Below are 25,975 nucleotides of genomic sequence, written 5' to 3'. Positions count from 1 at the left end.
TGAAATAATCCATATACTTTTGTCCTCTGGATGTTTTTTTCCATGAACATATATTTGATAATGTGAGAGGATGTTAACTGAGCTATTAAAAAAAAAAAATACAGGATTCTAATTAGAAGTCTTGTTGGGAAAAACTAATGTAAACACACTCATATCATTCATGTTGAATAAGGGTGATAATACGACTCAGCAGCCTGGGATCTTAACAGCCAGTTTACAGGTAATCTAGTCACTGTACTGTTCTGAGGTCTGTTCTAGTTTTTCTTTACTTGGAGCTACTGGTTGAGGCAAAAATTTAAAAATGACATATGGTATTCTTCATATAAATTTCTGCCAGATGACACTTTGTATTAGAACTCTTTATATGATTCTCTAACTCATCCTCTTCCAAAGGTGTTCTTACGAATTTTGGTCGTAGGAGATCTGTGAAGGAGTCTTGATGAGCAAATGTACTTGGGAAATTTTCACCCTTTTCAGGGAGTTTGATAAAGCCTAAGGTACATAAAATCCTGTTTACTTTTATTTGACCCAGTTTTTTCCAAACTTTTTTGACCACAGAACCCCTTTCTTTAGCAAAGCTGATTTTCCATGCCAATCCAACTTACTTGTCAGACAGTTCTTTTGCACTTTCCATTAAACAGATAATCTTAGCAGACGTTAGCCATTGAGAATATTTTACTTGGATTTTTATACTGAAATGCAATTCACTTTTTGATGCTCTCAAGATAATTGATGTAAACAGACATCCATTACACATAAAAATTAAATAGTGGATGATGAACAATGACTGGAATATGAATATAATGTGGTAGTTTGTACTGTTTAACTCACACCCAGTTTTCTTGTAATGATGTAAATTATTGAATAATGTACACTCTTAACATCTAAGTGCTTTTATTTGTACAGTAAACATGTTTCCATGTCATTTTGAGAATTTTTTAATAAACATTCAAATAGCTTGCTGTAAAGTTTTGTATCATACAAAATCTGTTACATATATGAGATGCTTCAGTTCAAATAACAGTGCAGTAATTCACCTCTACCTATTAACACTGCCAAATGATTAAATATCAGGTATTGCACTTCTATTTTGAGTGGCAGTTTACACATTTTAAATTACATCAAGGGGAAATCAATACTATTTTGAGTCTTAATTTGGTCCACTTTAAGTGTAATTTCAAAGACTGTGCTCATGTGATCTATTTAAGCATGCATTCAGAAACAAAAAGTAATTTAAAAATGTCAAATGCTATGTTTATTTCCAGAAAAGGTATTCACCCTGGAAGAAAGTAAAATTTATTAATGTAGTTTAAAGTCTGTGCAATTTAAAAAATGAGAAAAAATATCAATTTGTGATTATTTAAGTAAAATATACAAATCAAGTTCACTTGTACTGTTATGGCATTACTAAACGGGACAAACTAAATACTATCTGTCAGAAATGTGCTTCTCTTTTGTCCTTTATGTTTGACAGACTCATAGATGATATGTTTTCTCTATTAGTCGCAGTTTTCTGGGAACTTAGTAGGAATACATTTGTGAAAGTCTGGTAATTATATTTAGTGAGTAATAATCCAAGACTTCTTTCCGGTTAGCATTTTTTTTTTTCTTTTAAACTTTAAAATGCAACCATGAGTGTTTTATTACTTTGAAACTTGTATTTAAAAACCACATTTTTTTTGGTCTTATAGCACTTTGAAATAAATGTACAATGCTAAGCTATCATCTAAGAGTATGTCTAGACTTTATAATAAAATTAGATGATACAAAGAGAAAACAAATATTGAGAACTTCTGTTATACTGATGAATGCAGAGAGGATTTTAAACGAATACCGTTTAGGTAATTTGTAGTCTGGAATAAGGTTATAACATCATATATGCCCATATATTAAATTTTTTCCTGTAATTTAGAATACTGAGCACAAAACTACTTTCCAGCAAGACACTAGGATACTTATGAAAAATTTATGTCTGACTCACTATCAACTCATTATTTGGATGCTGGGAAATCTGTGCTTTTAATTGTTTCTTGCCATGTCTTTTTCTGCTTGTTTTAAAAAAACGTATTTTACTGGCATATGAAGGAAAGAGCCTTATATTATGTAACATTCCTTTTAACCAGGTAGCTTGGTAATATACAGCTGTGTGTATTATTTTGCGAGCATTCAGAACTCAGGTGTGCTTCTGTGTATGTGCATATATAGCAAGTAGACATTGGCAGCACTCCTACATTACTGTGATGTGCCATACAGTTAGGGGGGGAAGAGGGTCCTTGCCTAGGAGCTACTTGTATTTCCAGGTGTACCCCTTCCACAACATCAGAGATGCTGGCCATCTGGAAAGCTTACAGGAAATGAGAATTGGGCTCTGTCATCCTTCAATAGCTATAGTCAGAGACAAATAAGCCAGGAATTAGTACCTTCTTCTGACACATTGTATGTGTGTGTTTGTGGGGGGGGGGGTGTCCCAGCCTTTTCCCTTAAGCATGAAAATATAAATATATACACGCAGTCATTGGCATTTTAGCTGGCTGTATTTAATCACATTTTATCTTGCTGTGATCACTGAAATTTCAAAGGGTAACCTGAACAGGTATGAATGTTCCAGAAACATACTAAATAAAGATCCATATTCTTTTGAAAATGATAGGCCATTTTAAAAAAAATTAGGATTAGCCAAACTTTTGGATGCATATGTAATTTCCCAAAGCTATCAAAATTCGTCACCCCCAAATTCATCTTATGGTAAGAGATTTTAAGTTTTTAAATAATTAGCTTATTCGTACTTTGATTGTCATTTTCTAATCAGCCTCACTTAAAGATACCAGTACATTGCTTTCTGATAACCTATATTTGATTTGGTTTTTCATTTATTATATAGGGAAATGTTCTCTTGGCTTTTTAAACCTTAAGAAATGGATGGTGGGGAATCTAAGCCACTAAATGGACCAAATAGTCTTTAGCTTAGAAAATGCCATATTGTGACCAACAAATTTTATTGAAAAGATTTCTCTGAAGATAGTTGGATTTTTTTTTTTTTCTTAAATAATAGATAAATGATTCTGGGGGGGAAATTAAGTGCATATGAAACTTAGGCAAATGAAAATAATGTAATCTGGATATTTCCGTTCTTGATGAAAAAAAAATGAACCATGTACACATTATACAGAATTCGTGTCCCATGTAATTTGAAGCCCCCTTAGTTATCGGAAATCTTAAGTAATGAAACAATAAATGTTTCAGTGAATTACCATTATGTTCTTCCTAGCCAATAAGAAGAAGTGAAGTGTTTTTATGTTTCTTTAATTTTAGATTTAATGCTTTTTACCACTCAGTCCAGTTTACTGGTGTCCCAGTGGAACTCCGTAAACTGTAGCAGCACTGTTACAATTATGTGATTTCATGAAATACATCAGCACCACCATGCCTATATCTAGCACTATGCCTAGGAAAATGTTGGAAATAGTTGGCTTCTCTAATAAAAGTATTCTAACTAGCTAATGAGATTTACTTTCTTTTTCCCCAAAATAATTTCTTTTACAAATTCTTGAATTTTCATGTATAAATAGATGAGAAATTATATGCTTCGTTCTTAAATTATGTATATATACTATATTTTCAATACAACTTGTACACTTTTAGCTACCAAAAATTTGCAACCATTTTTACATGAAATTTACATTTTTCTTATTTACAGTTATTTGTAGAAGGTTATTGCAAAACTAGTTGTGCAAGTAGATTACACTGTCAATACCACATACCAATCTTTGAAGAAAATACTTGCTAAAAAATAAATATTTCTGCACAGAGTATTTCAAAAGCATCATGATTTCATGCTACATTATGTGCATAAAGACTAGGAAAAAGTATGTGTTTTGGTAGATTGTTTCTTTACGTTTAAAGCATTCCAAGGTACTTACTACTTAACCAATGTGAGTGAGCTTCTTTGTATCAGATGACTGACATTTTCAAGTGATTACACACATTATTTTTTGAAATGTACTATTTAACCGGCAAACATTCTGATGTACATTTTCCTATCAAAATCGTAGAATGCAAATTTCAGCTAAAAAGAGGTAATGTGTCTTTTGTTAAGATCTGTAGGTGCCTAGGAGATGAGAACTAGGGATTCTTCAGTATTTTTATTACTTTTCTTAATATTTGGGAAAAAGTGTAGCATATAATTTCAATGCTGTAATTATAGAGGCATTTTGAAGACACTATGGAGGAGGTAATTATAAGATTACTGATCCTTGAATTTTACTCCTAAATAAGGATGATGGAATGGTGTGGAATTTTCTTACATGTATTCAAAATACTTAATACATACTTAATATATGTTAATAATGTATATAGTGACAGTACAAAAAAAGATATGGTTTAAATACTAACAGGTGTGATTATTTTCAACTTAAAAGCAATACACACAAGGGAAGTACCAAAAATATAGGTTAAACATACAGTGCTTTAAAACCGTAAGTGTACCAAATTATTTTGTATCTTTTAAATTAACTAGTGGAAGTCACAAACGTCATGACTACAATTTAGGAATTCAACTTAGTTTTGACATTAGCTCTTCAAGAGTAACCATGTTAATTTTGCCACTTCTCATAATAAAAATATTTTATTGAGAGCATTTCTATAATACTTGCTACTCTCATTTAATAAGTTCGATTATGACTGATAGAACAATGAAATTGGTCAATTGATTGTATGGTTCTGTGTTCTTAACATTGCATTCCTATCGATGTTTTGTCCGTCTATTCGTAATAATAATGTATTAGTTCTAAATGACTTCTTGTTGGTCGTCTCTCTCAACCTCCACTTAATAGTTTATATAAATAAGCTTTGTGATACTTTCTTTTCATGCCATCTATTATTAATAATTCATGTCTTCCTGTGAATTTTCCTTTGCACCACAGAACATGTAATGAATTATCCTAAGCTCAGGCACTGATCAATCACAGCAACGAATATTTTATAAAGTATTTTAAAACATCTTTTTAGTTTTTAAAATGTCCACTTCCTTGTAAGTTAAGTGGAAGCCAGAGAAGATCGCTTTGAACGAGAACGTTTAGGAAGTGAGGAGGGAGGCGAAGCCATTGCCTACCTAGAAGACAACTGCAATGCAAATACATAATGCTACGGGTGTTGGACAAATCCTGGGATGCTACGGCAGAGGACGCTTCCCTCGCACTGGGGTTCTACTCTGACTACAGGGATCTTTGACAGCCCTGTGAGAATCACGGTAGACATTTTTGTCACAGAGTGGAAATGCTGTCAGTGTTGGGTAGGGGAAAGAACCATGGACGGTTTTCAGAAGACCTAGGTCGTGCTATGGCATTTCCACCGGAATGACACCGTATTGTGAGGATGCACAAGTCACCTAAGGAGCTTACCAGTTACATGGTGCTTTACGGTTTACGAAGCACTTCCACGTATATACTCCAGAGGCTCCTCAAGACCCCTCAGGATATTTAAGACGGTGCCTCTACAGTTTGGGCTCCGGGGCTCACTGAGGGTTTGTCTTGAAAGTAAGTGCAGCAGGTAGGATTTTAATTCAGGTTTACCACACTGAGTCTCTTTGCCTTTTCTACCACTGAACACTGGACTGTGTCTGTTTAACGTATCTGTGCGTGACGGAGTGGGCCTTGATGGCTGCAAAGAACCACGACAACTATAAATTCTGTTTTCTGAAAAAATAGTGTTATTTTCTTTCAAAAGCGTATTTCGAAAATGCATTTTCAAATATCCATGTGGGAACTATATTGTGGATCTAAAGAGGGGCTTCCCCGGTGAGCCGGTCTTCACAGCCCACGTTCTACTTGTACCCAATTCAACAGATCACCTTACATACTTGGCATTTAACATTGATTCGGGGTAGACAGGTTTGTAACAATGACATTCATACTCTCACTTTTATTATTATAAATAAGAAGTATTACTTTAAAGCTATAAACCTAATAGTGCAAAATACAATTAGAGAAAACAATAACTACACTTGCGTTTTCTGAATCAAAAACTTCAGTCTTGGTAACGGCTCTTTAGCTGGAGACATAGCACATTATGTAGAAGCTAAATTGTGGAAAATTATTTGTTTTCCTGATTGTTTTTGATATGTTCCTAGGTGAAAATCAAAGAATCTAGAGTTTTGGGGGCACCTACTATGTGTCAGGCACTTTATGTTATCTCATTTCTTAAGCTTCTTTGAGGCAAGTACCATTATCTTATTTTTACAAATTCAGGAAAAGGACTCAGGGACGTTAATTAAATTGGTCAGGGTCACACAGCTATTAATGAAAGAACTCATCCCGAGGCCCATCTACCTGGATGATTCTCAAAGTTCTTGTGTTTATTGGGATCATATAGGGCAGGGCTTGTTAAAAGATGATTGCCAGGTCCCACCCCCAGACTTTCTGAGTCAGTAGGTCTGGGTGGGGCCCAACAATATGCATTTCTAGCATGTTCCTCAGAGGTGTTAGTGCTGCTAATTCTAGGACTCCATGTGAGGACATTGTTTTGTCTTCCAAGTGCCTCTAAACTCACATGACAGACACATTTGTTGTACTGCCAAAAAAAAAAAAAAAAATGATTAGAAACCTAATAACATTTGAAGTTTTTTGTAATTTATAAAAATTTCGATTTGTAGTAAGAAATCTACTCAAATACATTGATCTGCTTTTGGTTTTAACCATGGATAAGTAATTTAAAGACTACTATATTATAAATTAGTGTTGTGATTCATTTCTAATAACTAGATCTACCACATCCCTTTTTTTTAACCACGAAAAGCCTTCAAAGGAAAGATACTGTAAGAATGATTATTTTAGGTATGCTGATGAGGTGATAAATTTTATCCTTTCATAATATATGATGGGATTTTAAATAACATTTGGTTAAGGACATTGTTCTTTCAGGCATTTTGGAACCATTGCTAAAGATAAAGCTCCAAAAGACCTGTAAGCAGCCCTAGCTCACACCAATGGCTGCTGTGCCCCAACCTGGCTTCCGTATCTTCCGCCTGGAAGAGTAGGAGAATTCATCTCCGATGACCAATCCATTATCATGGACCTAAGAAACTAGGCTATCCCAAATTTGCCCCTGCCTTCTCATGTTTGTTCAATGAGTGATTATTAATTTAAAAATCCTGCAAGGACATCGTGTCAGCATTTCTTCGTTCCTCCTTTCCTTATCAACTTACTAGAATATGGGACTCCCCTGTAGGGTAAAATGATACTTCCTGCTCTCTGCCCAGCAGTTAATAACAGCAGGAAAACATCTCACTCAGATGAACTTCAGATTTTAGATGGCATTTTATTTAGGCCTGGGAACCAGGTAACATTATTTTTAGGTGGAAAGCAAAAGGAGTTACGTTAATGCTTCCAATTCCCTGGAAGAAGACCAGTGGCTATACCACTATGACCGGCTGTAGCAGTTAACCCCGCCTCTCAGGACGATCCCCGCATGCAGGGCTCAGGCTGTTCGCTACAGCCCGTGGGCAAAGGGACAGTGACTTGGGGCATTAGGCCTCTGGCTGGGACAAGGAGATGGATTTTGTAAAATGAGAGAATTGCTTTGGTCATCCATAAGTCATTTTAACCATTGAGCCTCTGACATTTCTGCCTAACTAACTACATCTTTATATTGTTCAGGCTCTTGTTAAGCTGATATCCTATAAGAGGGGACCTTCTTAATCCTGTCCAGTTCTCCGAGACTTAGATGATAACATCAAGCGATTTTTTTATGTCAAGGAATTAAAAGGAAGACAGTCTGTGTTATGCTAGAATTTAAACAAGCGGGATCTGGTACACTATTCCCCATCTTCCCATTCCTTCATGCTCAGTTTTTATAAAGAAGTATAGAGGCTTCATGTGGAAGGCTGAATTTTACACATGTCATACCAGTGTTGCAGCTGAAGCATTCACTAATCCAACAATCAGATCTAAATGCCTCACCTGCCAAATCCTCACTCCCTACAAATGAACAGTCTCTGGTGAACTTATTCTGAATTTCCCTGAAGCTGAGGCTGGCAATCCTTATGAAATTTGTTGCAGCTGCAAAAATGTGCCTAAATATGGACATAAAATCCTTAAATAGTCCTCTGAATCAAAGTTAGCCATTTCTTCCCCCCTGCTAGGCACCCATAAATGTTTGCTGAATGAAGGAAGGACAGCATCAGTTAGTCCCTAAATTTGTATCTGCATTAACACCAAATGGTTTGAGACGCTAGTTGAACTTGTTCTATTTTTTATTGGGAATGGACTGGTCATTTTGCCATACGTACTTGTTTTTTTTTTTCAAACACTTAGCAGGGATATGAATTTGCTCATGCCTACAGATTGCCTCCCACACATGTGACCATTTAAAAATATATAGGGAGCAACTTAAGGTCACTTTAATCATATTTTAAATAGTGCAATAGCTTTGTAAATTTAAATGAATTGCTTGTATTTGAAACTAATAGTGTCAAAGGTAAAGGTAAGTCAATAGATTACATTTCTATCTTGGAGGGATAGAAATTAATCCATTTAATAATGTGCACAGATATATTATTTCTTTAAAAATACATGTGAGTATAAGAATCATTAAAGAATGAAGAAACTTGCAGAAATTTCAAAATTTTGTTCAGAAGGAAAGGGTATAATGGATCAGTCCCTAATAAGTTTAAAATTGTACTCAAATGAATTGAGAAATAAAACTTGACTAAAAATTGACTAATCAGATTCTTAACATGCAATTTTTTTCCGTATCCTGATTTTTATGAGAGGCATATGCTCCTCCCTCCAAAAAAATCTAACAGTTAAGGATATTAAAATATATTCCATTGTATGTTCTGATATTCTGGGGTCCAAATATATTCGGCCCAATCCATAAATAATACATTTTCATTTAATCTTTGATTAGGAAATGTGTTTGACTAACCGAACGAAACTGAAATGTTACTGCTGGTGTATTCATTTCCTTTACAGGCAGGTAAAAACACATTGTTTTTCCACAGCTGGGATAAGAAAACCATGGAACAACATATACTTAATGGAAGCTAGTTTTGCCATGCGCATCCACTAAGTTGCACATTTTTTAAAAAGAACTCTGTGCGTCCACTCTTTTGATCCAGTTCAGGATTGCCCTAAAATATGAATCAGAGGAAAGCTCTGGATATCAGCTTGTGTCAGTCATGCTTAAGACTCCCTCCTCCCTCAAAAAAAAAGAAAGAAAAATGAGAAAAAACTTGTTTCTAAATGTTCAAGGAAATGTGCCAGTGAGAAATATTTTAGGTAGTTTGTAAATGAAGTTAGAGACAGAATTTTAAATAGAAAGGCCTTTTTGTCCTCCTTAAAGCTGGCCTATATTCATGTATTTGGAGATGGCTCCCTACACGATCAGAGATTTAGAACTTTTTTAGAACTTTTTTTTTTTTCCCCTGGTGTGGTGAAATAAATATGATTGACTATAAACATCTCAATACAGAAGGGTATCTATCTGTTCTCAAAATGACTAAGTTCCCTTTCTCCTCCTGGAACTTCCATGAGTTGGGGATCACCTGATTTGCATCCATGAACAATGTTATTCCTTGGTTTCTTACTTGCTTGGAAGGCATTTTCGTAACAAAATACTGGGGTAGTAAAAGTAGTAAGTAGGAGTCTCCATGCAAGAGAAATTGGAGTTTCCTAACATGCACATGATTTTAAAAATAATCAATAAGATGCCTTGAGATGCTGGCAGTTTTAACATTTCGAACAAAAGAGTTCATATGTGTATTTACATCCTAATTGCTCAATTTTACCTTACAAGCTTCAATTTAGGAAAATATACAGTACTTTTGCATATAATGGTACCTTGTGAGCCCCTGAGTCAAGTAGAGAGGATTTAAATACAAAAAAAGGAAAACAGCCATTAAAAGCACTTACATCGTATGTGGAGTAAATAGTACAAAATGATTATTTCCCCGGAAGACCAGGATCAGAAACATGCCTATGAAGACCCAAGATTCCTACAGTGCTTACGGATGAATCTGTCAAAGAAGGATGCCTAATTGGATGAAGGTAAGTTTTTCTTTGCCGTGGGTGAAGCTCTAAAGAGAGATCACTGTCTTGTTTTAAAAGTGAAGTCAAGTTGTCTTCGGAAGCTGTGTTCAGATGCACCCCACTTGAGAGGGATTCTTTGGATTTAAGTTTAGATTTTTCAAGGTCTAGAAATTCAGGACACTGAGAGAAAGATAAGAAAACATGTTTTTTATAATTACTTTGGACAGATTTCTAAAATTATACTCATGAAATCTAAATACATTTTATCTCCCCATTAATCTACATTTGATTAGTTATATTAATGAAACTTTCCCTCCCAAAGATGGGTCAAGGCATTGGAGGTTGGGCATCAGTTTGTCCTAAACAACCATTCTAAGAACTTTAATTTTACTCTGAAGCCAGATCAGATTCTTCTCAAAAAATACACACACACACACACACACACACACACACACACATTATTTAACATTGAGTTTTCCAGATGAGTTTTAATTAAAAAATAAATTAATTTTAATTAGAGACAACTGGAATCAGAAACATGGGTCATTTGGTGAGTAAACAGTGTAAAGAGGACAGAAAAAAAAAAACAAAAAACCCTGAAGAAATATCACTCATCCTTGGTCAGAAACTATTACCTAAATCCACTGAAAACAAAGTACATGGTTTTGCAAGATCTGAGACATTGAAAATTAGTTAGGGATAAATTAAATTTCTACTTTCATAATTCAGAAGGATTTCAGTGTTTTCCTTCTGCACATTTCCCCGTCATTAATGTTTTATTTCCCAGAACATTTTGCACTAAATTTCCAAACTTCTAAAAAAGTTTACAAGATCGCTCAGGAAATCCTTGCTCTTGGGTCCACTTCTCTTAGGTCCAATTTGGCTATTGGGCTTAAGTAAATAAGAATAATTTCCTAAGTGGAATTCCAAAGGAGTTAGACTTTTCATATTAACATAATTCAAAAGGCCTTAGAAGTCTTCAGAGGCAAGATAAAGGACACCTTAATATTCCTCCTCTTACCATGATGGAGATGAGAAAAGTTTAGAGATCTCTGATGATGGGTGGGGCACAAACGAGATTACTAGTCTGTTGGCTCTGGAAACTCAGGTCTTTGGAGTTGATGTTTCTCCTCCACCCCCCACCCCCCTGCCGTCCAGAGACCCTGCCCAAGAGTGCCTCTTGTCACCAGAGCAAATGACAGACCTTTCTCTAAAGCGCTTTTTGGACCCTGGGCTATCAGTTTTCAAAGCTCTACCATATATAAACTTAAGCAGATTGATTCTTGAAAAGAATTTTTTCTTAGGAAAAAAATTGCTAATACTTTAAAATCATTCTTCTAGGTCCACTGTTCTCGAACTTGAACATAAGAATCAGTGGGGAGCTGGTTTAAATGCAGATTACAGGGGCTATTGCCAGCGATTTTAATTGAGCAGAAACAGATGGGGATGAGAAACTTCATTTCCATAGCACCACAGATGATTCTGACTCAGATGGTCCCCAGAAACACACCTAGAAAGATACTCTTCGTTGTACACTATCTACACTCACTTGTGAGGAAGGACTGAAACTTCGGTCCGTCTTGATGGATGCTGCGGGATGGCTGGTTCTCATCAGGCGGATGATGGGCCTCTGATACTCGGCTCCAGCAGTTACCATACTGTAGGCTGGGGGGACCACGGTGGTTTGTTTCTGCAGCAACTGTAGGATGGTCTGGATGTCAGCAGTCATTTGGGATTCAAGTCTGCAGGACAGGCACAAATGGGGGAAGACAATCCTAAAATAGTCCAGGATTGCAAAGCATTTGAGAAAATTTCAGCACCACCAACCAACAGAATTATGGCCCTGCTTTAAACAAGAAGGACAGGAGAGGGAGCACAGAGATTCTCTCCCAGCTGATGCTTACTTTCTATGTCCCACTAATAGTTCTCATAAACACCATTGCTTTCCTCCTCGTTTAATAAGATCTTCGCAGAAAAGCAGCTTAATCGAAATAGGCTACATTTTTACTAATCTTTATTGATTTCAAATGTAAAGTACATTGAGACTATTTTTAATCAGTAATTTGCTTTTTCTTGTGAGCATTTTATTTACTCTTTAAAAATGGATTTGGTAGCACATTTCTTTCATGGCTGCAGCAGTCAAGTAATTTCTTATGTGTTTCAAACTTACGTTACCTTTATTTCACCTTGCCTCTCTCCTATTCACAGTATTGCCTGTTATTCCTTTAGTGCTGTTAGATGCTTTATCATTAAGAGCTCTTGGATGCTAAATGCCTTTTCCCTTCCTTTCTCATTTATAATTCCAGGTCTTTGGTATTTAAGAAACAGACCAAATGTACAAGTTCACTTGCTTCTCTGACTCATCTGGCTTACAAAATGCCAGTCTGATGATGTTCCCCCCCAAATCTCACAAAGAGCCAACTGGCCTGTCAATTTCATTCTCATTTTAAATTAAAATTCAAAGGAAAATAGCAAGATACAATAGGACTAACCCCCCCCACACACACTTTTTTTTGCATGTGTTAACAGCATTTTCAAAAAGGGAATTTTGTGGGCATAAGAACAGAAAATTAGTACCGTATGCCTCTTTAGAAAACTTTAACTCTTCACTTATTTGCGCTAATTTGTTTCCAAATGAAAGATGTAAAGGGAAGGTAAATCTTACCCAAAATGTTAAAAGCACAGACCTTAGAATCTGCATTTTAACAAGATCCCCAGGTGATTCTGATGCACATTAAAGTTTGAGAAGCTCTGTTTTAGGACCAAGTGTTAATAATTTCCCTAAATATGTATATCTGTAGGCATAATATATAAATATATAAGAACCCTTCTTATGTAAACCTTTACCCATACATATAGTTTAGCTGGTCATTAAAGCCAAAAAGCAGAAACAGTGAAATTGACTCAAGATAGACCATTTACTAGCTGTTTTGTTTTTTTTTAAGATTTTATTTATTTATTTGAGAGAGAGAGAGAGAGATAGTGAGAGAGAGCTTGAGTGGGGTTGGAGAGGGAGAAGCCGGCTCCCCGCTGAGCAGGGAGCCCAACATGGGGCTTGATCCCAGGACCCTGGGATCGTGACCTGAGGCAGACGCTTAATGACTGAGCCACCCAGGCACCCCTGTTTTTTTTTTTTTTTTAATTTGACCTAGAGAGAGAGTGACAGAGAGGATGAGAGTGAGAGCAGGGTGAGGAGCAGAGGGAGAAGCAGACTTCCCACTGAGCAGGGAGCCCGATGCGGGGCTTGATCCCGGGACTCCGGGATCATGACCTGAACCGAAGGCAGACGCTTAACTGAGCCACCCAGGTGCCCCTGTTTTTATTTCATTGTGTACTTAATATGAGTATTTGAATGAGAGAAACGGGGTTGTGATTCACGGTTCTACATTTGAACAGAATGCGGAAACTAAATAGGACAGACCGAAATCTAGGAAATGTCCCGGGATTCTCACTCTGCAAAGTCCAAGTTTGAATTGAGTTGTCTTCTTCAAACTTGTTCTCTATGCTTTTACCTTCTGAAGTAAAGTGGAGGAAAGATGTTGTTGGAGATGCCAGCGCTGTAAACATGTAATATAATGGGTGTTCAATCCAAAAGACGCTAAGCTGAGTTAGGACATAAAATGTTTGTGATAAAACTGGAGATAAACAAGTAAATCAAAGTGAGAAAGTATGTCAAGGGACGTACAGATGCTGGGACGATGTCAAAAGAGCTGTCAAGAGAGATTAAGTAGTACTTTTGAGAGGAAAAGTTTCATATAATAATAACAACTAATCTAATCAAATAACAATGATAATTATTATTACGAATGGGAGATTGCAAATCATATAGTCCTAGATATGTGTGCCCTTAAGAGTTTACACTTACAGTCGTCGGACCTATGGAAAACATATGTTTTCAGTAATCTTTGACTTATCCTGGCAGCAATGATTGGTACCCCTGACAAGGCAACAAAGGGATCCTAAAATCTTAATTTTAGTCCGGAAGAAAGGACTAAAGGAAGTACATGTAAAGTAGGAGGAACACCAATAAGAGAAGTAAACTTCATTGCCTGTCAGACTTGACCCAGTTGCTAGTACAGCAGCCTCCATTTTGAGCGTATATCGTTTCCATATATCATATCTTCATCCTTAAACACCATTGCAGGTGTGGATGAGTCAAAGATAGAAACTGAGGCTAGAAGCTTAAATGACTTGACCCAGTCATCCTGTACATAGCTAAGTAGCAGAGTTATGACTTTAATCTAGGCTACCTGCAAGTATTTTGCTAAAGAAGTCCCTGCTGTCCCTGTCATTCACCCATTCACTCACTCACTTTTATAGCTCCTCAACAAATTGAACACATGCTATGCCGGGACAGGTAAAGAAATGGGCAGTTATTTTCTCTGAGTCACAGGAATCAAAGAATTCAAGTTCAGAGATCATACATATCAATTCTTATGTGTGTACAGTATACAGTTTTATTTTTTTAATTTTAATTTTTTTTAGAGATTTTACTTATTTATTTAACAGAGAGAGAGCACAAGCAGGGGGAGTGGCAGGCAGAGGGAGGGGGAGAAGCAGGTCCCCCGGGACTCGATCCCAGGACCCCGGGATCCTGACCCGAGCCGAAGGCAGCCGCTTAACTGACTGAGCCACCCAGGCGCCCCAGTAACAGATTTATATATGTTGTGGCTAAAGGACCAATGTGACTTGGCATAAGTAGCAGGGAGAGTAAAACAGCAAATGTGTCAATTAAGCAACTAACTAGGTTCCTCTGACCAATAGTAAGTATTACAATGGCAAGTTCTTATACTGGAATTACGGATTACTGACTCTAAGTAAATGATAGGCTGTTTTAATGTTCTCAGATATGTTTCTATTTGACAAGACCTGCATTTAAAATTTGGGAATGGGCCTTAGCACCAGGAGATTTTAAATTCAATTAAAATCCATGAAAAGATAAAACACAAAATAAATATTCAGTTCATGCAATATTTTCCTACTTTTGTTTGACATTAACAAATTTATTTTAATTTACAAATCTGTCGATTTTCTAATTCTATTTGTCTGTTTTAATTCTTAATTAACTTTTCATGGCAATGTGTATGTGTGTGTACGCACACTTTGATGTGCTTACTGTATTGTTTGACGCTGTTCATTTCTGGCAGAAACATTTAAAAAAACAATAAGAACAACAAGCAGCATGGACAAAGCACATAAGAAACATTAAGCAAATAGTAAGTAAGCCAGCAGCTTATGTGGTATAGGCAAGACTCCTGGGATGTGTCAAGTATAGATAATGAGTAAGCAAGTGGCTGGCTAGACATGGACAGAATTCCTAAGAGGTCTTGAGTACAGACAGCATGCTAGTAACCTGTAAGCCATGCCAAAGATAGAATAGAAATATGACGTAACAAGTCAGAGGGTGGCCTATACAGAGAGAGACAGAAAGAACAAATTATTCTCACGTCATCTCTGGACAGAAAACTGCCCCGTCCCCCAATTTGGCCATCCGGTGGTGACACACAGAAGAGGCTCATGCTGGCTCTCCCTGTTCTTTACCTACAAAAAAGCAAGTAAAACCTATGGCCGTTCAGCAGAGTAAATGGAGAGCCACAGCTGCGAGCAGGTGTACCCAGCCTTACATCTCTGTGAAAAAGCAAGTGTGTGCCATTGGGATAGACAGATTTTTTGTCTGTGGACCCGCTGTGCAAACCTCAACTCTGTCTGGTCCTAGTAACCACACCTCAGGGCAGGAGGATGCACCATATATGAACGTTCCATCAATCGGGATTCAGCTGTAGCGGGCTTCTTTTATACCATGCTTGCATTTATTAGAAATGTGTTACTCTTCTCGCTCTGCTCATCTCTCATCATACGTTTTACATTGATTTCGTAAACTGTGTGATTTGAGCATTTTAGTTTAATTGGTTAAGCTTTCTGTCTGTGACCACTGCCTTGCCCGCTGGTGCACCCGGAGGCTACCTTTGAATCAAGGTCAGTTCCCACATGGAGCACAACTCACGCAGCTGTCATACTCATTCATGGATTTTTTTTTTTTTCCTGAGTCTTATTGACCAGTTTAATTTTGAGAAATCCACACAGAGTTGGGTTAAGGAATTCCATCCTCTCTAAAATCAAAATTTATTCCTCATCCCAAAAGGGTATAGATCAAAGATGGAGGGAAAATGGAGAAGACCTGGGCTTCAACTCTGCGATATTTCTAATTCAATCACATTTTTGAGAAGCTGACTGAATAAGTGTTTAAATAATTTTGTCTATATTTAAAAAAATGCCATAACACGTAACTAAGTTACCAGAAACAATCAAAAAGTGTAAAAGCAGGATTTAAAGAAGGTGTTAGTAAATAAGCTAAATATGAATTATTTTCAGGAAAAAGAAGTTATCTTCAGCAGCTGGTGTGGGTGATATACTAATTTTATGACAAGTAAAGCAAAAATAGGATTTATGTTGCCAGAAGCATGAAGTTTCTAAATAAATGCTCCTTGCAACACAGATTAATAATTCTGTCAACTTTCAGTCTTATTTTAAATAAATAAGCATATGCAAAAAAATATGAGATTATGGTAGTAGGAATTTGCAAGTTGCAAGGGGAAAGCCTAGACCCAACCAAGGGCCTGGGTGATGCTCTCCCTTTGCCTTGCCGTTGCTTATACCTGTTAAGTTGTTCTTGAAGCAAATCTAATCTGTGCTCCACTTCCCCGTAAGTGAGTTCACTTTCGGTTTCAGAGATCCCCCAGGCAGCTCGCTGGAGTGCTGAGGGACTAGACTCATCAGCCTGAGTCTGTGCATTTTCTTGTTCCCAGCTTCTTGTGTCAGCGATATCTGTGGGAAATAGCAAGATGGACGTCAACCTCTTTGGGTGCCCCTTTGCATCAATACATGGAGACATCTACAAGATAAGCAGGAAAGGATCTCAGAGTATAACCCCACAGACAGAGAGCCAGGGTGATTCAAGGACCTGTCCAGGGGCCTCCACCAATGGGTAGCTGAGCCCTACCTTCCTCACCCTGCCTGCCACTTCCACTGTCCATTTCCACATGAAAAAGACATAGAGATGGTCATGAGTTTCGAATACGATTTTGTCTCTGATTAGAGAGCAGTGATTTTGCGTTTTCGTATTTGGGAAGAAACAGCATATTTTGCTCCTATAGGCATACCTCATGTTATTGCTCCTGGCTTTGTTGCACCTCACAGATAGCAGTTTTTATACGACCAGTGTTCTGACCCCTGAGCTAGGGAGACTTCTGATACCGGTTTTTACAGATCAAAAGTTTGTGGCAGTCCCGTGATGAGCAAGTCTATGGGCATCATGTTTCCAACAGCATTTGCTCACTTCATGTCTCTGTGTCACATTTTGGTAATTCTTGCAATATTTCAAACTTCTTCATTATTATATTTGTTACTGTGATCTATGATGAGTGATTACAACTCCCTGAAAGCTCAGATAATGGTCAGATAATGTTTTTAGCAATACAGTATTTTTAAATGAAGGTATTGTACATTGATTTTAAAGACGTAATGCTATGGCACATTTAATAGACTACAGTACAATGTGAACAAAGAACAAATTTGACTCATTTTATTGTGATACTAACTTTTTTTGCAGCTGTCTGGAACTGACCCTGCAATATCTCTGAGGCAAGGCTACACAGCTTCGCCTTGGATTGAAGATTTTGGGGGCTGTTCTCCTAGGATAATTAGCATAATTTGTGATTCAGAGCGGGCCCAAGGAGAGAGCCATGGAAAAGTTCTGATCTTCAGGGGCTTCTCTTAGGGCCAGCCCAACTCAAAGTAGAGCCATCAAAGACGGCCAGGGTGTTAAAAGTCCTGTAGTCCCATGACACTATTCCGTGTTTTTATCTTTCCTTGTAGCTCCTTCTGCACTATCTTTTAATATATTCGCATTAATTTCCAATAAGCTTTCTTGTGGCTCTTTTATTTAGAATATTTTTATGTCTCTATACTTTAAACATTCTGCTTATCTGTTCAAGTCTACTTTTCAAAGGTTCTGAGTGTCTGTTATGTGCCAGACACTCTGCTGAATGTGGAGGAATTAAAGGCAAAAAGACCCAGGCCCTACACCTGAAGAATCTGGTAGCAAGGTTCTGATCATTTTTCATACTGCTGACGAATCTCCTTTTAATTTATGGCTTCTCTTACAATCCGTATTTGCAAGTTATCAGTATAGGGCAAATATAGTATCTTATTTTTTCCTCTCATTTTTATCATACACCTCGATGGCTTTTGCTCTGCTTTCTTATCCTCCACATTTTACATATCCACATAAGAGCTTAAAATGATTAAAGGTTTGGAAAATAAAACTCTAGGAAAAATACTAATGGAGTGGGGAGTTTATTTCAGAGATAAAGAAGAAGTGATATCTTCTCACTGGGAGGGCTGGTAGGAGGAAAAGAGTATCTAAAACTGGTCTTCATTTTCACATGGAAATAGATTTGAATTGCAGAAAGTGATTTGGGTTTGATAGAAAACTTTTTTTACTTTTTTCTTTTCTTTTTTTTTTTTTTTGGATGCTAGCTATGATTAAACACTGACAAAAGTTATGTAAAGTTAAGGAATTTATATCCTCAGCTATTTAAAAAAATTGGGTAGAAAGTAACCGATTTGGGAAGATTAGGTATGATTCTAGAAATAGGGAGCAGCATTTGCAGGCTTTTTGCAGTCCCTTCCCTTCCTGCAGTTTCTCCAAAAGTACAGTCAGATAGCTCAAAAGCATCCCCTTTCTTCAAGGAGCAGAGAAAGTCTCTGTATTCGTTCTTCTATCATTATCTCTTTACCATTGAATACACAAAAATTTCTCTAATGAGGTGCCTACGATTGCTGCCTCAATTGGGTGAAGCAGTACCAAAGGAATTAGCATCTCCAAAGACAGCATTAGAAAAATAGAAGGTCAGGGTTCCTTGTTCTGCTGAAATGGCTAACAGATCTCATAGGGCTTGTTACGAATTCCAGAATGGTTCTTTGTGATTAAGGCTTCCTTAGCCTATGGGATCCTGGTGTTTTGTTTTGTCTTTTAAAGGGACAGAATATAATTTCTTTTGATTTTACCAAGCAAAACAAAATGAAAATGAACATAGAAAAATGATATTGCTGAAGGTTTCAGTAATATATCAGCAGATTTTCACTGAAAAGTATGATTTACTATTCATAGATTTGTAACGCTATTTAAAATGAAAAACAATAATATAATGTCTTAGTACACTAGGTTTTCAATTTTGGAGCAGCAATGCCAAACATTTAGAACACACATACAATGGTTTGGTGATGTCAGTGCTAGTCCGTGTCTAGCCACCTGCTAGCCGGGTACTGTAGGAATCTTTAGAAAAGATAGTAAGAACTGATAAGATGGAAGTTACATATTATGCTCAGAAGTTTTGTGCCAAAAAAGGTTACAGAATTTCTGCCTATGCTTAACAGCTCTCTCATTCACAAATCATATATTATAAATTGATTTTTAAATAACAATGGTGAATCACATGCAATAAATTATGTAGGATTATATTTTTTTCTTTACCGCTCAAAAAAAAAAACATTATCTTCTCAGCAGAAATGAATAAAATGTAAACTATTAGAAGCTTCCTTGATTATAATTTAATTTTTTTTATTAAAGTCTGGGTATGCATGATTGGCTTGTTTTAACAGCAATATAGAAGAAAAAATTTCAAAGGGGGAAATCCTGGTTAGTGGTCTTAATCAAAACGAACATCTTAGTAGACACTTTCTAAATATAGCTCAGAAAGACTCTGTACTCGGTTGCCTTGGAAAATGTTGCTATAGTTGCAAGACACATTTCTGGAAATGGATGAACAGAAAGTAAACTTTCACTTTGCTCTGGGTACACATTTTTTCTAGAGTTAACTTTTGACCTCAATCTAAGTCGGATCAGAATCCACTTAATTTGTTTTTTTTCTTTTCAGTTTTGCCAAAAGGGTGCTCCTCTGTTGGATTCAGCATGACAAGTGCAGGAATGTGAGTAAATGAAATTTCCTATTGATAAAACTAAAATTTTGGGGGATTAAGTAGTTCACACTACAGCTGCTGGAGCTGTACCCTACAGAGTATTCAATTTCTTGAACATCCCATAATACTTCACCTTAAAAAATCAGTAAGGGATAAAATTTGCAGTGAATGAAGTTTTAGAATTCTCCATTAGTTGGTCAGATTAATTAACCAGGTTAACCATGTGTCACACTGGTCAACGCTATATGATATCAATTATTTTATTCAACTGACACGAATATTTAGCTATGTATTTTCATTCAAGGTAAGGATTTATTATTTGAATAGGGACTCAATTGTACATTTTTGAAAGTTAAAAATTTGTAGATATTAAAATTATTTGTTAGAATACTTTTTTTATCCCGCATGCAGGCTAGCTAATTAAAAATAATTGGAAGAAGCGGCCAAGAAAAATACAAGACGAAGGGCATGAGAACTCACTGTCAGCAAGAGTCATTATAAAGTCAAATAAAGTCCCAAAAATACATTTTTAATGACTTGTCACTTGAGACTCTAAAACTCAAGAAGAAAACAACAAAAATTACTTTTTAAAAAGCCAGGTCCACATTCTGCTGACTTTGGGAGAAGTAGAGATGGTTCAGTGAGCTCTTCAGAACTTCTGACTTCGGTGATACAACCTTTTCCTATTTTTAGTACTTCCCAGAATCCAATTTCATAAATAACTAAAATGGGACATTTGGTAATCACATCTAATATTCCATTCTTCCATTGTGATAAATGAGGTACTATTTTCATTCACTTCATCAAGATTTTAAATTGTCCAGAGAACATTTGCATATATTCTTAGCTTACTTCAACATGGGGTCATGGCAAAAGCTGATTTGATATGATAGGGAAAGTAACTCTGGAAAAATGTGAAGCCCAAACATTCTAGATTCAATAAAACTACTGTTGTCAGATATAGTCACTTCAAATAATGGTGATGATGATAGGTAATATTTATTTACTCTGAGCCATAATTTTGCTATCCTGCCAGGCCAAGACCGTTTTCCCTTTATTTCTGTTATATTCTTTTGACTTTTTTGGCTATGCATTCTTTTTTTTAAAGATTTTTATTTATTTATTTAACAGAGATAGAGAAAGAGCACAAGTAGGCAGAGCAGCAGGCAGAGGGAGAGGGAGAAGTAGGCTCTCCACCAAGCAGGGATCCTGACGCGGGGCTCGATCCCAGGACCCTGGGATCATGACCTGAGCCGAAGGCAGCCGCTTAACCGACTGAGCCACCCAGGCCCCCCAGCTATGCATTCTTTACCTCTACATTTTTATATATCCATTTGTATATATGTATTTTATATATACATTCAATGATTAAAAGTTTACAAAATAAAATCTATGAGAAACTACTAAACTGAGTTAGGGATTTTATTTCAGAGAAAGTAATTTATGCATGTTATCTTGTTCAATAAGTACAATCATTTAGTTGGTTAGAAAATATTATTCTATTTGAAAGATGAGCAAGCTGAGCCTTAGTGGGGTTTGTCAAGTTACTTATTCAAAGACATAAAGGGAGCAAGTGAGCAAAGCAAAGAAATAAATGGAGCTGGGGTTGGAACCCAAGCAGTCTGACCCACACCTGTTCTTGCCCCCACCTACCAGTTAGATTTAATGAGATCTGTAGATCTGTTATGCTAAGTTAATTGTTCCTCCACGTGATAGTTCTTAACTTTTCCTATTTCCCATCCATTAGACCAAATTTGCATACATTAATCAAACATGATCATCCATTTCATGCATCTTTTCTACAATAAAACCCATATATTTGGGTATTCCTTCTCATAGAGATGTTAAACAAGGGTGTTTAAATGAGTTGGATAAAGAGCATAATTTATTTAGGGTTGTTTCTCCCCATTTGTTCATAATTCCCAGTAAACTGAAATTCTTTTTGGCGTTTATTGTAGCATTACTGCATTGGCCTTTCATGCTAGAAAATGACTGGGTTGGGGGTGAGAAGTGAGTACAGAGGGTACATATAAGAAGCAACAGATTAGCTCTCTTAAAATACTCCTTAATCCCCGCTTCCTGTCGGAATCACTACCATAGGCCTTCCCACAATGTTCTATGTGGCGTTATGCTAAATCTCACTACCACAAAAACCTCTTATGTTATCAATGTTTAGGAATAATTAACACTATTCCAGATTTGCACAAATGCTTTGTAGATGATCTGAGATCTGAACTCTGCAAATATTTCAGGAAGTTGTAAAAAGATTAAATTAGCATGTGTGAATACAGTTCTTCATTTGTGAAAAGTCGCCATTTTACAATTAGCACCAAAGGGAGACAATCTGATTCCTGAGAAACTTGATTACCTTTGCAAGAGTGACTTCTCTTATCTATGTGAATTCTTCCTGAGGTGGGCACTGTTCCTTCAAAATTGAGTCCAGCTGCTTTCCCCATTCCTGCAGGAGAATCTACTATTCCTGAGAAGAGAGGCTTTTGTTCATCATCAATGGAGGAGATGAAAGATGAAGATCTGCTTTTTTTCTCTTCAAAGTGCTTCTTGAAACTGTGATAATGTCTTATGGTATCTACAGAGTCTTCAGGACCATTTGTACTGTTCCCTTTGCCAAAATCTATCAAAAAAATTATTTTATAGGAGATAATCAAATGTGAGACTCTATGCATATTATACTACCTAACTATATATAAACTACACTTTTAATAGTTGTGTTCTTTAAATAACTGTAACATAGAATTTTCTTTAGGGGAGCCTAGGTGGCTCAGTTGGTTGAAAGTCCGACTCTTGGTTTTGGCTCAGGTCATGATCTCAGGGTCCTGGGATGGAGCCCCACAGCAGGGGTTCTCTTCCTCTCCCTCTGCCCGTGCCCACCCCCCCAAATAAATAAATAAAATCTTAAAAAAAATAATTTTATTTAAAACCACCAGGAAAGTTGTTCATTCTCTTTTTCCCATTGAGAATGTAGCTATTTATGGAGAATTTTTTTTCTTAATTCAAAGGACATTAGATTATCTTAATGAAATACATTGTTTGTTTCCGTCTCAGGAAAAAAAAAACAACCTGTAACTTATAACCTTATTTATACATGCTCAACAGTCATCTGTATTCTTAAAATCTCTGGTCCACTATCTCTTTAAGGAAATGAAAAAAGGGGGAAAAATGTGTCCCAATTCTAAAATATCACGACCATGCCGTCTGTTTGTTTTTAGCCTCATGCCCTCTCGTGTGGCAGGCATTCACATGTTGCGAAGGTCAAAACCAGAAGCCTCCTTGTAGTAAAGGCTGACAGGATGAATTTCAGCCTTAGTTCAGTGTATGTCATGGCCTTGGCATTCCAGGCATTTTGGTAGTGTAGCATACTGCAAAGAACATAAAGCTTAAATACAGTAATTAAGGTGGGTTTACCTAATTACATTAAAGCCAATAGTGCATATTGGCTGTTTTATACTGAAATGTCAGGACAATTTTAGCCCTGAAAGTTGCGTTAGAACATATTTCAGCAGGAAAAACTCCAAAAGACAAATCCCAGAACTTACTTCCATTAGTGTCCTGGGGAGACAGTATAATTTTCCATCTGGTTACTGCTAATAGCTAACCAACACAACTCCAGAAGGTGTAGTATTTTCTAGAGAAATGGTTAAGATAGTGTCCCCATCTACTCTATGCCTGGTTGTGCTTAGTCTATTATTTATAGAAGGCCAAATGAACTGACTTAGGCCACTCCAGAGAAACTTCCAATTATTTTTTAAAATACTTATTTAAAAAATATGTATCATAATTTAAAATATGAGAAGCCAGAAAACAGCCCAAGGCAAAAATGAATAGAGTTTAAAAATCAACTTTATGGGGCGCCTGGGTGGCTCAATGGGTTAAGTGTCCAACTCTTGATTTTGGCTCAAGTCATGGTCTCAGGGCTGTGAGATCAAGCTCCGCATGGGGCTTCGAGTTCAGTGGGGTTTGCTTCAGATTCTCTCTCTCTCTCCCCCGCCCCTCCCTCTGCTTGTGTCTGTGCGTCCGTGCACGCGCTCTCTCTCTCAAATGAATAAATAAAACTTTTAAAAAAATCAAGCTTATATGAAATTGTTATTAAGGAGTTCGTTTATGTCCTGTCAATTAAAGTTAAATGTAGCAAAAACCGATTGCTTAATTTATTTTCTTTAAGATTTCACACTTGCTCAGTGATTTTATCATTGCTGAGAAAATCACAGACTTTTCCAGTTTGTTCGTTCTTTCATTCGTTCGTTCGTTCGTTCCTTCCTTTTCTTTTTTTGAGAGACAGAGAGCACGCGCCCGAGGCAGGGCTGGATCTCACGACCCTGAAAGATCATGACCTGAGCCGAAACCAAGAGTCAGATGGTTGCTTAACCACCAGAGCCACCCAGGTGCCCCTACCAGTTTCAAGCACTGTGGACACCACTGGTTGCTCAGAGTCACTTACATTTCCCCACTCAACCGCTAATCCAATTGGCTATAAATTTTCAGATCAGCATTTCCTTTTCTCTCCAGTGTCCCTGCCACAGCCCTCCTTAAACTTCTAGAGTTCATTATTATCATCTCATCCTCTGTTTTCTTTGGTTTTAACTTCTTCCCTCTTGAAAATTTGGTCTACATTCCCCATTTTCTAAACATATTTCATTCCTCAAAAAATAATTGTTTCCAATTTTATGCTAGTAAGTGTAAAGAAAAAAAGCTTCACTTTTCTAACTTGTCCTCACACCTGCTCAGAGAATTGCATCAGTTTGTTGCTCCTGAGTACACCTTTGTGCAGTTTGGGCACCAGTGGGATTTGAATCAGCACAGGCTTCTGACCTTCCTGAGAATGCCTTCCTTTTAACCACTTGCATGGAGTCTTCTCCAGTATATTCATTCAAATGTAAATGAATTAATCATTACTTCTTACGCCTCCGATCTAAGTACGGAGAATGCTAACATGGATCTTTGTAATGAATGTACATCACAAATTACACAACCATTTTGTCTTTTTGGCTTGAGAGGTCTTAGGAGTTCTCTGTAGATTTTTCAATCCTCACACATAGTAAAATGTTCTGTCCTACCTACTGCCTGGGCCTCAGTCTTTGTTTACTAAGTGTGACTTGATTTTGGATGCTAAGGGACAAATTCATCAGTTAAGAGATACTTTTAAGTTGAATTATCATAACTTGCTGATTTCAACTCAGGACAAATATTCATGAAATGTGGTGAATGAGGGATTATGATTTCGTCCTATTGTAAAATGGAGCAAATTACTTTATATACATGGTCTCTCAATCTTAGAATAAAAACTCCAGGTGAAAGCAGAATCACGAGAGAAGAAGAAAGAGTTTCATTTCCTTGAACTTTTCCAATTCGTAAGGAGAATTACTCCACATTTACTTCTGTGTTCATTGCCACTGGAGGATGAGCCTGCTGCTTCCTGGGCCCTAGGCTACATGGACAGTTTCTTTAATGCAGCCTCCCTGCAGCCACATTTTTCTATTCCTTATTAGATAAATCAAAGCTTCATACTCTATCACAGAAAGTGAAAATTGAAATGACCATCGATTTGTGGATTAAAAATGGAAACTGCTCTGGGTTAGGCTGGAGGTTGCCTGAGGGAATACATGAAATTAGGCTAAAATGCATTATAATTAGCCTCCAGGTACCTCTAGATTTTGATGGCCCGTTCCATTTCTGCCCTTTTCTAATTAAACTGAATTATTTGATAGATATTATATAGTATGAGGCACTGTTTTTTCTTGATATGAATTTTTTTCTTAATGTTATTCTTATTCTATGTAGAAATAGTATTCTGGGGGCAGTAAGGTCAGGGAGTTTTACATTTTCCCCTCTGCTGGAGGTGAGATTGTCTAATCACTCCTGTTACCATCATTTTACAAAGACAAATTTTCTCCTGTTTAATTAAACCTCAAATTTGCTTTCTGATTTAGATGATTGAAAACCTTTTTTTTTTT

General features: G+C 36.7%; 1 protein-coding gene across 5 annotated transcripts in view; it reads right to left on the bottom strand.

Annotated features, from left to right (window-relative positions):
• Positions 1-8,287: 8,287 nt before the first annotated feature.
• KCNH7 (potassium voltage-gated channel subfamily H member 7) overlaps positions 8,288-25,975 on the bottom strand; it is a 477,325-nt gene continuing 459,637 nt past the window's right edge. For 4 of the 5 annotated variants that reach the window (XM_032409301.1, XM_032409310.1, XM_032409319.1 and 1 more), the window contains 4 exons: positions 22,375-22,638; positions 16,682-16,850; positions 11,575-11,767; positions 8,288-10,205 (listed from right to left, as the gene is read on the bottom strand). In XM_032409301.1, coding sequence (XP_032265192.1) covers positions 9,939-10,205; positions 11,575-11,767; positions 16,682-16,850; positions 22,375-22,638 — 893 coding nt within the window. In that variant the 3' untranslated portion in view covers positions 8,288-9,938. The remainder of the gene's footprint in view (positions 10,206-11,574; positions 11,768-16,681; positions 16,851-22,374; positions 22,639-25,975) is intronic. The other variant, XM_032409337.1, reaches the window with a different exon arrangement.

Source organism: Phoca vitulina, unplaced genomic scaffold (genome assembly GCF_004348235.1).
Source record: "Phoca vitulina isolate PV1807 unplaced genomic scaffold, GSC_HSeal_1.0 scaffold1, whole genome shotgun sequence".
NCBI lineage: Eukaryota > Metazoa > Chordata > Mammalia > Carnivora > Phocidae > Phoca > Phoca vitulina.
This window is presented reverse-complemented; position numbering and strand designations above follow the sequence as displayed.